This window comes from Lagenorhynchus albirostris, chromosome 19, assembly GCF_949774975.1.
Source record: "Lagenorhynchus albirostris chromosome 19, mLagAlb1.1, whole genome shotgun sequence".
NCBI classification, from domain to species: Eukaryota; Metazoa; Chordata; class Mammalia; order Artiodactyla; family Delphinidae; genus Lagenorhynchus; species Lagenorhynchus albirostris.
Window position 1 is genome coordinate 7759964 of NC_083113.1, and position 12857 is coordinate 7772820.

The following is a 12857-nucleotide window of genomic DNA, read 5'->3' on the forward strand; positions in this document are numbered from 1 at the left end:
GGGCGTGGCTGGCCCCCCAGGGGGTGGGCTCTGAGCTCCCACGGGGCTGCAGGGAAGAGGCGCAGCAGGATCAGGGTCCAGGAGCATCAGAGGACGGAGGTGGCACACGGAGGTCTCAGCAGTTATCAGATGAATCACAAGAGGAATTCAAAAACACAAATGCTGCCATGGAGCACAGGACAAGAAGAGTTCTCAGAAAATCCCAATAGTGCTGCCACGCTCCACAGGCACGTGTGCACTTAGGTCACGTGTGCATTTCGTGAGAAAGTCAGTTGGAGGAGAGCGGGCTGAATGAGCGTAACGTCCCTTTCTGGCGGCACACGAAGGACGAGGCCACTCTCTGGGCAAGGAAAGAACTGCAGAAGATACAGCGCACGAGGCAAGTGGCAAGCACGGGACAGTGTACAACCTCGAACATGGTACTTTTGCTACGAGGGGGAAAGAGCACACGTTCCTGTTTGTTGGTGTCCGCACAGACACTCCGGGAGGGAAAACAAATGGACTAAAATGATCAAGTGATCACGGAGACAAGGCTCCACTGCGCACCTTCCTCGGCTGTTTCCCCTGTTCACAAAACGTCTCTCATCTGCCTTGGTATTCTACTTCGAGTCACAGAGTCTGCGGGAAGTCATTCAAAGTCACATCACAGGCAGATCAGCGACAGAGCCGCGATGTCGCGCTATTTATAACCACATAAAGCAGGAGGCAAGCTGAACGTTGAACGTTTGGGGGACAGTTTAATAAACTGCTATACAGACACCGTGGAGCCTGACGCAGCTGTTACCATGACAACGGCGGCCATTTTTTGGTGTTTCTGAATAGCACACACAGTGACCAGGGGAATTCAGCAGTGCCGGTACATCCCGACCGCCTCTTAGCCAAGTCAACAGTTGCACTGGGTTGCTGCAAGTTGTAACTTTCCAAAATGTTTACCTATTTCAATATGTTGCCTTGTCAATGTTTTTAAACAGACAAAAGGAGAAGGGGAGATAGATAGCAAGGACCCAGCAAAGTCCCAGGGAAGATACCCAGGCCAGGAAAGGGATTCTATTTACATCATCTGGCCCCTGACTCCACTCAATGTTTGTTTTGACTTTCAACATCACTTCTTCAAGCCCAGAAGCCTATGGAGGGCCTGGCATCCTGATGGCAGGAACTCTCAACTCCCACTAACAGCCGTGGGCAGATATAGGCCAAAACAGGGGACAGGGCTGCACGGAGGGATGGAAAAGGGGGCACCCGTGGCCAGCCCACCCCTGCTCTGGGCCGCGAGGAGCCCCAGGGTGCCCTCAAGGGCAGACAGACAGGAGGCTGGTGTCCCAACCCAGTGTCAGACAAGTTAGGGGTATCATCTAACCTGGCCAGGCAGGGCGAGAAGACCACGACAAAGGCACAGCGGCTGGAGAGAACTAGGCATGTTCCCAAACTGCAGGCCTCAGGGGGTGGGGTGGGGGGAACCAGAAGTGAGGTCAGAGCTGGACCAGGAGCTTGGGCTCTATCCTGTGGCAAAGGGAAGCCTCTGGGGCTACAGCGGGGCCACAGGGGGGGGCGGGGCGCAGCAGGACCCAGAACCCGCCGCCCTTCCACCACCAGTGACGCCAAGGCCCAGAGGGAAGGGACTCCTGGGGAGGGGGCGCTCTCCTACCCTCATGCGACGGGGAGACAGGAGGGGCCGGCAAATCCTTCCTGTGATGACCAAGGACATGAGCACGCTGGGCAGGAAGGGCGTCCGCTGAGGGAAAGAGGACGGGGCACTCACGGACCCTGGGCCCCTCACCGGCCACCGCCTCCGCCGCCGCCGCCGCCCCCGCCCTGGCCCCCGGCGTCCGGTGCTCCCGACATCATGAGGAACAGGACCACGGGAATGATGTACATCCACTGTGAGCCAGACAGGATGGCAGAAGGACAGACGGACAAACAGGGAGACAGAGAGAAGAGAGGGGAGAATAAGCAGTGTCCGGCCCAGGGTGGGGAAGGCAGGGGCCAGAGTGAGGGGAGGCAGTGAGGGAAGGGGGCCCAGGTCCCCTACTCCACTACGGGTTGGGGAAGGGCTGGCGGGGAGCAGGGACGGGGGAGGTGGGAGGGGGCTCGGTCCTCACTCAGGCCTCGTGCGGTGGCGGTGCAAGCCCGGGGGCAGCAGGACGCAGGGCTGTGAGCAACACGGCCCCCCCCAGGATGAGGTGCCACTGAGGAGGGAGGGGGGCGCAGGTCAGGGCCAGTGGCGGCTGTGGCGTCCCGCGGCCATCAGGGAGGGCAGAGCCAGGGGTGGGCGAGCTCTCGGCCTCTCTGGGCCTCAGTTTCCCCGCAGCTCGGCAGTTAGGCTCTCCTGACATCAGGAGCTCCCGGCACACTAACCAAGGCCCCACGGACACGGCGCTCAGTGCAGTCAGGCTCGGCATCCTCCCACCTGAGGCCCCGAGGGCCCAGCCACACTGGCTTCCACTGTCCCCTGCCCTTGCCTGGGGTGGGACCACCTCCTCCAGCCCCAGCGCCCCCAGCGCCCGGGGCCCTGGGCCTCAAGAGCTGCTCTAGCAGCACAGGCTCACCCTCAGCTGCCAGCTCCCAGCCTCCCGGGCACCTCCCGGCACAGCCCCTCCACCTACCACCCACTCCCCCGGCCTGGCTGGCGGAGCCCACCCGCTCCCTCCTTTCCAAACCTCCCTGTTCCTTCGAGGTCTCTGCCATGTGCCCCCCACACCCCAGCCTCACAGCCTGGTTCAGGCCTCATCCTCTCCCCCAGACCTTGGTCCCAGCCTCCTCCAAGGTCGGACCCCGCCCCTCCCTTGACCACGCCCTCCTCAGTGCGCTCCCTCCCAAGAGGCAAGCCTGACCCTGACCCTGCCTGTGCTTTGTGTGCTCCAGCGCGGCACCCGAGGGGCTGTCCCCAGTCCCCCTCACTGCCCAGCTCCGGGCCGGCCACTTGCTGAGACCGGATGCCCCGTGAGCACCGCCACAAGCCGACGCCGGCAGGCCAGGGTGCGGGGCTCCAGTCCTCACTCCTCTGTCCAGGCCTTGGCTCAAGCCAGGGGCCAGGAGGACGCGCATAGACATGCCGGAAAAGCCAAGCAGGCCCTCCACACTGGAGGCCCAGCGGAGGGCCGTGGGCGAGGGGAGCAGGGCAGGGGGGCTCAGGATGGGAGGGAGAGCCGCTGGGGAAGGGGCCGGGGGCGGGCAGAACCCCACTCACATATTTCGCGAAAAAGGACTTCTGCTCCTGGGGGTTCTTGGCCTTCTGGGCCTGCTCCATCTCCAAGCGCTCGATGAAGGCTGCTGTCTCGGGCCTGTGGGTGCGGGTAGAAGGGGGAGAGGGGATGAGGGGCCGGGAGACCCCACGGCCCCCTGGAAGTGTGGGGGGAGGGGCAGGGCCGGAGTGAGGGGCAGCAGAAGGCCGGGCCAGCTGGGACAGGGCTGGCTCTGCCCGCCGCCCCGCAGCCGTACTCACCCTGGCGCTGGGACCGGCGGCTGCAGCCGCACTGAGGTGTTGAACAGCTCCAGGCCCACGTCCTCCACTTCGTGGCCCCGGCAGCCCCCAGGGTATGTCACCACCGACACCCCCACCACGTTGCCGGCCACGTCCACGTGCAGGGTCAGCTGGTCCGAGAGGTGCGACTCTACCAGGGAGCACTGGGGGAGGAGCGGAGGGGGGTGAGAGGAGGGAGGCCAGCAGGGGCTGCTGCCCAGGCCTCGCTGACACCAGCCACCCCCCCAAGCCTCCTTCCCCACCCCACAGGGCCCCCGAAGCATCTTTCAAAGCCCTCCATGGCCCCCTGCCAACCTCCAGCAGACGCAACGGCCTCCCCAGGGCCCACCAACTGGACTGTCCCCCTCCAGCCCGGGAGACCCTTGAGGGCAAGGTGAGGTCCTTAAATGCTGGAGCGCGAACAGTGGAGGCCAAAGGGTAGAACCCAGGCTAGAGCGGGCGGGAAAAGCAAGGATGGGGGCTGACCTCATCACCGACTCACCGCGGGGACAAAGGAGGAGACGTAGCCACTGGCTTCTGGGCCGTCAGGGGCCCCAGGCCGCCGTGGAATCCGGACACGGTACAGGCCATTCAGCGCTGCCACATCCTGCAGGGCAGAGAGGGGAGGGTGGCAGTGAGAGGGACAGTGCCCAGCCCCCACCCGGTCTGGACACCCACTGGGCCCACAACCAGGAAGGCCCTTCCCCAGTGTCGCCCAGCCAGCATTCCCCACTCCCTGGCCCGGCCAAGCCCAAGACTCCTCCCACTGGGTGCCCCACCCGGGGGGAGACCACCACGAGGAGAGCAGAGGCCAGCCCAGCGACAGAGTAAGTCCCGAGGACGCTTCCCGCAGGCCTGGGTCCAGCCCCACACCCGACCCCCCCGGTTATATGAGCGGCTAGTTCTCACTGCGGGCGACTGTGACAGGAATCACGTGGGCACCACGCAGGAAGGCTGGCCAGGGCGGGCCTCAGCCTGATCTCTCCCACAGCGCTGGCACCCATGGGCCCGCAGCCGCCCAGAATAAAGCCTGCGTCCCCAGCTTCCCTTGCAGCTCCAGCTGGTCAAAGGGACGGAGTGGAAGTGGATTGTGGCAGCTTTCTCGAGCTTTCCCCCAAAGCCGGCTGTTCCCTCTGGCCCTCCTTCTTCCCCTCCTCTACCTTGCTGCCTGGAACCTCCCCGCCGCCCCCGCCAGCCCCACACCATCCCTAGGGAGGACCCAGGCGGACCTGGAGGAGGCCACAAAGCAGGGCCACAGGAGAGATAACGTTCTCCTGCTTAACCATGCTGCCGTGGGAATCCCTTTCTCCTCACAAGCAAATCTTGCACTAAGTGTGAAGCACCTTGGCTGAATCTCGCAGAGCGAGAGGAGCTGACTGTATGAAAACCGTGGGGAAGAGAGTGTGCTGCGCAGAGGAAACAGCTCAGGCAGAGGCCCCGAAGTACGCGTGTTGTGCTCTGAGGCACGTGCCCCCAGCCCCAGCAAAGCAGGGGGTCCCGTCCTCACCCGGAGCTGGCCCCGCTCCTCCTCACTGAGCTGCCGCTGCGACAACGACAAGGTGCCATCTTGCTGGCTCCAGAGCAGCGAGCCCCGCTTCCGGAAGTGGGCACTATCATCTGTGCGGGAGCCTGGACGTCAACCTCGCAGCCACCAGGTTGCTTCCCCATCCCGAGCCCCCATTTTCCCACGTAAAAACTGGGGACAGCCCCACGTGTCTCTGAAGCCCTGCCTCTGCCTTGCCAGGTGACCCAGAGTCGCTCACGTGACTTAAGTGGGCCTCAGTTTCCCCAGCTATGGAATACAGGGGCTGCAGAGCTCGGGAGCTCCCAACCACCGGGCTTTCTTGGGCAGATGCCAGGGTCTGACTGGGGAGGTCTGCAGAGGGTCCAAGCTTCAGTGTTTAAAACAGGTGCCCCCAGAGCTTGGGGCCTCAGACTCGGTTATGAGCCCCTGGGCCACACTGACATCTATGCTCTGGGAGTCTGGATGCCTGAAATGTGGCAGTTTAAGCTGGGCTTTAGAGAAGGTCCCACCTCTACCATTCACTTGTAAAAGGACCTTGTCTGGTATCCCTCTGCGCCTCAGTTTCCTCTTCTGGAAAATGGGGTTATCCCTAACACCTATTTTGGGTGACTATTCTGAGGATGTCTGAGTTAATTTAGATGTTTGAGTTAATACATCTAACCACTAGGGAAGGGCATGGGGCAATTGGTCAAAGTCGGCTCTGAGGTTATTACTGCCATACCGACCTTTCTGAAACTGGCATTTGTCTTACAGGTATGGGAGTCTTCAAAGACAGAGCTTCTGTTCGCCGCCGCCCCCACCTCCCCAGTGTAATGCAAACACACTCCCAAGTGCAAAGCTGTAAGTGAATGGATGGCGTATCTCACGCTGAGTGGCACCCGAGTTCCTGACACAGGGCACTGGGTAAGTGTCCGGGTCAGGACGTTGCTGGACTCACCGATCTCAAATGAGTGCTCCAGCAGCAGCCCCACGGCGCCGCAGCCCTCACCCTCTCGACTTTCCGCCCCCGCCTGCAGGTGATAGAGAGGGCCCCAGGTAAGGACCATCAGAGCCCTCAGTCCGGCAGGACCCACGGACCCCAGGACAGACAGACCCGCAGGCTGCGGCAGGAGCCTTATTTCCATACCCACATCCAAACACTGACGCTTGCCCACTATTCCACCGGGAACCGCCCATTTCATGAAAATTCATGATCTGGACGGGCCAGAGACAACCAGAGCCTGCAAAATAGCGGAACCTCGTTTCCAAGGCAACTATCTCCAGGTCACTTTCACACCTAGCATCATAACTATTCATGAGTTAAAAGGCATCCTTCCCAAGCTAATATCCACGTGACCTCGTTTTCACCTTCACAGCCCCAACAGCCACGATGCCGCCCGAGTTCCACCCCTCTCAAGCACATTCAAGATTCCATGCCTTCCTTTTCTCCAACTCTCCACATCTCTCCTGACTCTCTACGTCCTCAAGCCTGCGCTACCTCGTTCCAGATTTTAATCCGCGAGCTCAAGATCCCGCCCTCTCATGCATATTCGGGAGGCGGAACTCCTCCGAGAGCCCCCCCCCCGCCTCTTTAATTTTAGCCACCCCGACGTCTGATTTGCCAAGATTCCAGCCGGGCCACACCTCTTCAAACATATTCATGACTGAGGATCCCTAGCGTCCGAATGTTAAGTAAGTTCTTGCCCCAACCTTCTCTTTCGGTGCAGCCTCGTTTTCACCGCACCCAACGCCCAGGTGCCAAAGTCCCATCCCAAAATGGGATTAGGGGGCTTCCCTGGTGGCGCAGTGGTTGAGAGTCCGCCTGCCGCTGCAGGAGACACGGGTTCGTGCCCCGGTCCGGGAGGATCCCACATGCCGCGGAGCGGCTGGGCCCGTGAGCCACGGCCGCTGGGCCTGCGCGTCCGGAGCCTGTGCTCCGCAGCGGGAGAGGCCACAACGGTGAGAGGCCCGCGTACCGCAAAAAATACAAAACCAAACTGGGATTAGCTAAGGCCCAGAAAGGGGATGGCAAAATCCCATAAGGAGCCCCGCCCCCTTATGCATATTCACGAGCTAAAGCCTTCCTAACTATCCTCTCGCTTTCTCCCAGTTGTGCGGCCTCATGAATGCGCAGAACTGCAGCCTCGCTTTCCCCGGTTCTTTTACCTCGTCTTCCCTCTCGGTACTGCGCAACTTCGTTCCCACCTTAACCGACCTAAAGGCCCGAGACCCACGATTTCCGTCAACCCCGCCCTATGTGCACAGCGAATAAGCACTCACCCCCCGCACAGCGGCCCCGGACCGGCAACCACTACCCCGCGCCCGGCTGGGGGCTGCTGCCGCCATCAGCAAGAGCAGGAGCAGCCGAGTCGCCCCAGCGCCGGGCGCGGCCATTTCCGACCCGTCCCACCAGCCAAGGGGCTGGAGTGAGCCAGGCGCCGCGGAGCACGCCGGAAGGAACGGCCCGCATCCCGTCGCCCGTGCGCCTGCGCCGGCTCTTTGCGTCTGCGCACTAGCGCCCGCCCGCTACCGGCGCCTGACGTCACGGGGCGGGCGCCGCTCCATCCGGGTCTCCGGGCACCGCCCCTTGGATGACGCCACAATCGCGGACGTCTCCTCCGTGACGCACACCCGGTCCGTCGCGTTGTGACGTCACAGAGCCCGGGGCCCCGCCCTCCCGTTTTCTCCGTGGGCGGCTCCCTCCGCTCCCCCCAAGGGGCGGGGCGTTGCGATGAAACAGTGGCACGAGCCTAAGCCGGCCGCTAGTGGAGCAGGTGAGGCGGGACCAGGTGGGATGGCAGGTGAGAGGCGGAGCCGGGCCTGGAGGGGTTGGACCAGGTGAGGGAACCAGGTGAGGGATGGAGCCTGCGATACGGAGACCAGTAGCCGGGAACCCTCTACCCTCAGCGCGGGGCTGACCCGGGGACCTTGGCCCAGCCTCCTGGAACAGACCTGCGAACTTTGCCGCCCATGTAGAACGCCCTCTGGTTCCAGCCTGTCCCACGCACCGGCCGGGACGGCTCCAACGCCATCTCCTGAGCGGCGAGTTCGACCAGCTGCGGGATTTACCCATCTTTGAGAGCAACTTCGTGCAGGTGTGGAGCCCCAGGGCCCTCCGAGCCCAGGCCTGAGCCCCGGCCTCCTGACTTGGGGAACCTCTGTTCGCCCTATGTCTGATCACTCCCCCTAATGCCCAACTCCTGAAATTCCTGCTTCCCTATGAACCCTGGCCTTTGATTCCCTCGGTCCATTTTCCCTGACTTCATACCCATATGACTCTTGACCTTTGACCCCAGGATCTCTGATCCCCATCTTGGTGGTTAACTTACTTGGTTCCTGACCCTTAACCCTACCAAAATTCCTGATCCCTCCCCAATCCCGCCCCCCTTCTATCTGGCTTCTAACCTCTGACCCCCCGGCCCCAGGTGACCCGGTTAGGAGAAGTTGCCAACAAGGTCACCATGGGGGTGGCAGCCTCCAGTCCAGCCCTGGAACTCCCAGACCTGTTGCTTCTGGCGGGCCCTGCCAAGGAGAACGGACGCCTGCAGCTCTTCGGGTGACTGCCCCCACCCCAGCCAGCCTAGACCTCCTTCCTCCCCAGCTCTGGGCATCCTAGGCCCCCTGCAGCACCTCCTTTCACCCACACGACCTCCAGGGCCAGGAGCCATGGATGGCTGCTAGCCTTCTCTGGGCTACTGTCCACCCAGGAGAACAAGGACAGGGCCATCCACAGGAGCCAGGAATCAGGGATAGATAGACATGAGGGGGACTGTCCTCAGCTACACCCTGGCAGGAATCAGGAGAATGACCATTTATGCAGCACTTACTGCATGCCAGGCGTCCCCTTGACCATGCACATCATCTCTTCTCTGACCTCCTACTGTCATATGGTGGGGCCCCTTAGGCCCATCCATAAGAAAAACTGAGGCCCAGAGAGGGGAGCCACTTGCCCAGGGTCCCACAGTGGGTCAGGGGTGGCCTGGGATCAGAACCTTGGGCTCCTCAGGATTGCTGACCTCATGATTCTGGAGCTCCTGGGCCACACTCCACACTGCCCCTTCAGGTCTTTGTTTTTTTGATTGAAAAAGTAATGCAAATACACTCCAAGGTACAAAACACACATAGCACAAAATACACCTTTCTTCCATCCTAGGATCCTGTCTCCAACTCCAGCTGCAAATACCAAGACATTTACAGGCATAGAGTGTATTTCCAGAAACATTCTGCTGGTGGCTTTCACTTTTTGGCTACATCTCACAGATAATGAAAGAAAGGGGAACGGGGGAAGGGAGGGAAGGAAGGAAGGATGGAGTCACATTGTCACACAAACACACACACACGCACGCACGCACGCACGCACGCACACAATCCTTTGTCTGCGATTTTGTTTTGTTTTGTTTTGCGGTACGCGGGCCTCTCACTGTTGTGGCCTCTCCCGTTGCGGAGCACAGGCTCCGGACGCGCAGGCTCAGCGGCCATGGCTCACGGGCCCAGCCGCTCCGCGGCCTGTGGGATCTTCCCGGCCCAGGGCACGAACCCGTGTCCCCTGCATCGGCAGGCGGACTCTCAACCACTGCGCCACCAGGGAAGCCCCTGTCTGCAATTTTGGATGTAACTCATTTGGTGGTAGACTCTGCTTCTGACCTGAACAAACTTGATGCCACTTACAGCCTTTATTTATCCCCCCCGAATAAGTTTAAAACATTTCACAAAGCAGTATTCTGATGCCGGAACCTTGTACTGGGACATTCTCTACCATCTTCCTTTTCTTTTCAGTGCTAATGGTATCCCACCATATGAGTCACAACCTGCAGTTGGAAGGATGCTAAGGATGGTGCTGAGAGGGGGGTTTTGACCCTCATCATCTCCTTCAGCACTCTCCCCTCCCAGCCCCAGAGAAAACATACCATCGAAGTAAAATCACTGAGCTTGCTCTGCCAACTCAGCCCCAACACATGCCCCAGCCCCTCACCTCTAACCAGCGTCCAGCCCTTAGTGATTCTGTGCCAGTGCACACAGGTCCATTTTGGGACACACACAATTCCACAAACTCCGTCCCCATGGACACCTAGCGTGCATCCAGCCTCTTGCTGTGATGATGTAACAGGCAATGTCCTTCAACGAACGGCTGCCTTCAGACGGCCTGGTTTCAAATCCTGGCTTCACCTCTTCTTCACTGTCTTTGGCCAAGTTTCCTACCCATCTGGGCCTCAGTTTCCTCGTCGGCAACATGAGGATAAGAGGAGAGCCCACCTTCCAGGGCTGTCAGGGGATAAACTAAGTAAATGTCTGTAAATCTCTTGGAACAGCACCTGGCACAGAGTATGCGCTCTGGAAATGTCAGCTGTTATTCTCCCATTTGGGGAACATACTAATAGATCGAGTTGCCTACTGAGGGACTCTGATGTGCCCTGTGCCTTGGGGTGACAACCAGTGTGGCAGGCAGGGGACATCCATGTGCTCAGCTGCGAGGGTGTCTGTAAGACCAGTTTCTAGAGGTAGTCTTGCAGGGCCTGAGGGGAGTCGTATGTGGCTACCCAGTGTTGTTAAGAACATAGGTAAGACTTGGCTTCAAGTCCCTGCTGTGTGATCTGGGCCAAGTTACCCATCCTGTCTGGATTGTTTCCTCCACTGCCTTGTTGGACCTTGAATCAGGCTGGGGGCCTGAGCAATTCCTTTATTCAGATACTCCACAAGCATTCACTCAGCACTGACCATGGGTCAGCTCTGGGTACTACGGAAGCAGCACTGAACAAAATTGGACCAAAAATCTCTGCCCTCAAGCTCACTTTCTACTAGGAAAGCAGACAGAATAGATGTCAATTTGTCCAGTGGGTGAGGTCTGTGGAGACAGATGGGGCATGGGGGTGGGCATGGGGAGGTCTGCAAGGGCGAATGTAGTTGTATATAGGCTGGAGGTTGTAAACAGATCTTCTCTAAGAGAGGAAGGGGCCAAGCTATGGGGATGGCTGGAGGATGACAGAGGGAGCGGCCTGTGCAAAGGTCCTGAGGTAGGACCAAGCCTAGCAGGTGTTTATGGGACAGTGAGACCAGTATGGCTGGAGCCGAGCAAGCGAGGAGAGTGGGGGGGGCGGCAGAGAGGGAACAAAGCGGGCAGACCCCGCAGGGCCTTGTAGTCAAGGCAAGGACTCTGCCTTTACTCTGAGCCCCGGGAGGGATTTGAGCTAACGCGGGTGTTGATTGGCGCCCTCTGGCGGCCGCGTGGGAACAGACTGGGGTGAAGGCGGGAAATTACGGTGGCTGGACGGCGGGGGTCGGGGGCGGCTGGTGGAGGGACTTGGAAATCGTCGGACTGTGCCTACGGTTTAACGGTGGAGCCATCAGGATTTGGTAGGATTGGCTGAGAATGGGAAAAAGTCGCCTCCCGCGGTTTCTGACTGAGCAAGTGGGAGGATGTTAAGATGGGGAAGACGAAGAGGTGCAGCTTTGGGGTTGGCGGAAGATCAGGAATTTGGCTGTTGGACATTTTATGTGTCCGATGTCGATCCAACATACAAATGGCAATTTCAAGTAAGCAGCAATCTGAGTTTCGCGCTTAGGAGGGAGGACCAGCGGGAGACACGGATGGGCTCTGTGTATGGAAGAAAATTGGGGATGGATAAAATGCAAGAGGCAGAGAAAGTGGAAAAGGATCCTTCCGGGGGGGGAGAGAGGCGCTGGGGTGGGCGCCGCGGAGCCGGGGAGGGTAAGACGCTGAGGCCGCCCCTTCCGCCCGCCAGGCTGTTCCCCTTGCAGTTCGTCCAGCTCTTCGTCCACGACGAAAGCCGCTGGCAACTGAAGGTCAAGTTCCGCACCGGCCGCGCCTTCTACCTGCAGCTGCGGGCCCCGCCGGAGACCCGCGACCGCAAGTTCGGCCAGTGGGTGCGGCTGCTCTACCGCCTGCGCTTCCATTCGGCCCAGGGAGCCGTACCCTTCACGCAGGAGTGCTCGGCGCTGGAGGACGACAAGGACGAGGATCCGAGCAGGAGGAAGTGAGCGGACGAGGTGAGCGGAGCAGGGCGGGGCTGCAAGGAGCGGGGAGAGGGGCATGGGCGGGGCTGGGGGCGGGACTCCTGGGTCTGAGGGAGGAGGGATTGGGGGCAGGGACTCCCGGGTCTGAAGGGGGAGGGGCTGGGGGCCTGGATCCTGGGTCTGAGGGAGGAGGGCCTGGGACCTGGATGCCTGTGTCTGAGAGTGGAGGTGACCAGGAGCCCAGACTCCTAAGTCCTGACAGTGTGTGGCATCTGTACCCAGAGGACAGGAGGCTCTCAAAAGCAGGGCAAGGTCTGCAGGACCTTGGCGCACCAGCAAAAGTGGTGATGGTTTCCTAAACTGGGCATCCCCCCACCCCAGCCTCGCTCCCCTTGACCTAGCATGGTGGGATCTGGGGAGGGAGTGCCCAGGCCCTGAAGGAGTGGGGTCAGCCAGACAAGATGCCAGTTCCGTGTAAGGCCTGGGGAGGGGAAATGCCCCAGTCCTTGAAGGTGGGGACACTGGAACGTAAGGGGCCTCTTCCTCTCGAGACACCCTGCTCCCCAGGCCTTCCCAGGAAGTACAGAGTGCCCACTCACCCACCCCCAAACGGCAGGTGCGTCCGCAGTCAGGGCCTCCGAGACAGACTCTTGTACCCAGCTTCAAGCCATGGAAGCCAGCCTGGACCCACAGACCTCGGAACTCTGGGGACTCTGATTCCTCCAACATTATTTTGAGGTCACTAAAAGACCAGAGATCAAAGTGTACCCTACCTCGGGGCCGGACAGATGAATTATTGAAGTTAATAAGGATCGGCCACTTAAGAACCAACAACCCGGTCACGAGCAGTTTCCCCATCGTCACCGATTCAACATGGCAGAAACAGCTCTTCCAGTATGACTGCCCCAGCGCGGTCTTCTG

The 12857-nt window shown here is 60.3% G+C and overlaps 2 protein-coding genes across 5 annotated transcripts in view; one reads left to right on the forward strand and one right to left on the reverse strand.

The window, feature by feature from the left end:
- EMC10 (ER membrane protein complex subunit 10) overlaps positions 1 to 7431 on the reverse strand; it is a 97518-nt gene extending 90087 nt beyond the window's left edge. For 2 of the 4 annotated variants that reach the window (XR_009537102.1, XR_009537101.1), the window contains exons 1-7: positions 7245 to 7430; positions 5923 to 5995; positions 4968 to 5077; positions 3963 to 4067; positions 3443 to 3624; positions 3188 to 3281; positions 1646 to 1878 (exon numbers count right to left, since the gene is read on the reverse strand). Coding sequence is in view for 2 of the 4 variants with exons in the window: in XM_060130967.1 (XP_059986950.1) it covers positions 1774 to 1878; positions 3188 to 3281; positions 3443 to 3624; positions 3963 to 4067; positions 4968 to 5077; positions 5923 to 5995; positions 7245 to 7358 (783 nt within the window). In the remaining 2 variants the exon portion in view is untranslated. Of the gene's footprint in view, positions 1 to 717; positions 1879 to 2099; positions 2187 to 3187; positions 3282 to 3442; positions 3625 to 3962; positions 4068 to 4967; positions 5078 to 5922; positions 5996 to 7244 lie in introns of those variants that run through there. The other 2 variants (XM_060130968.1, XM_060130967.1) reach the window with 2 other exon arrangements.
- GARIN5A (golgi associated RAB2 interactor 5A) lies at positions 7373 to 12755 on the forward strand. Its single transcript, XM_060130970.1, is given in 5 exon segments — positions 7373 to 7765; positions 7941 to 8059; positions 8390 to 8520; positions 11705 to 11969; positions 12597 to 12755. Coding segments are annotated over 5 exon segments (642 nt in total). The 5' UTR covers positions 7373 to 7695; the 3' UTR covers positions 12654 to 12755.
- Positions 12756 to 12857: the final 102 nt, after the last annotated feature.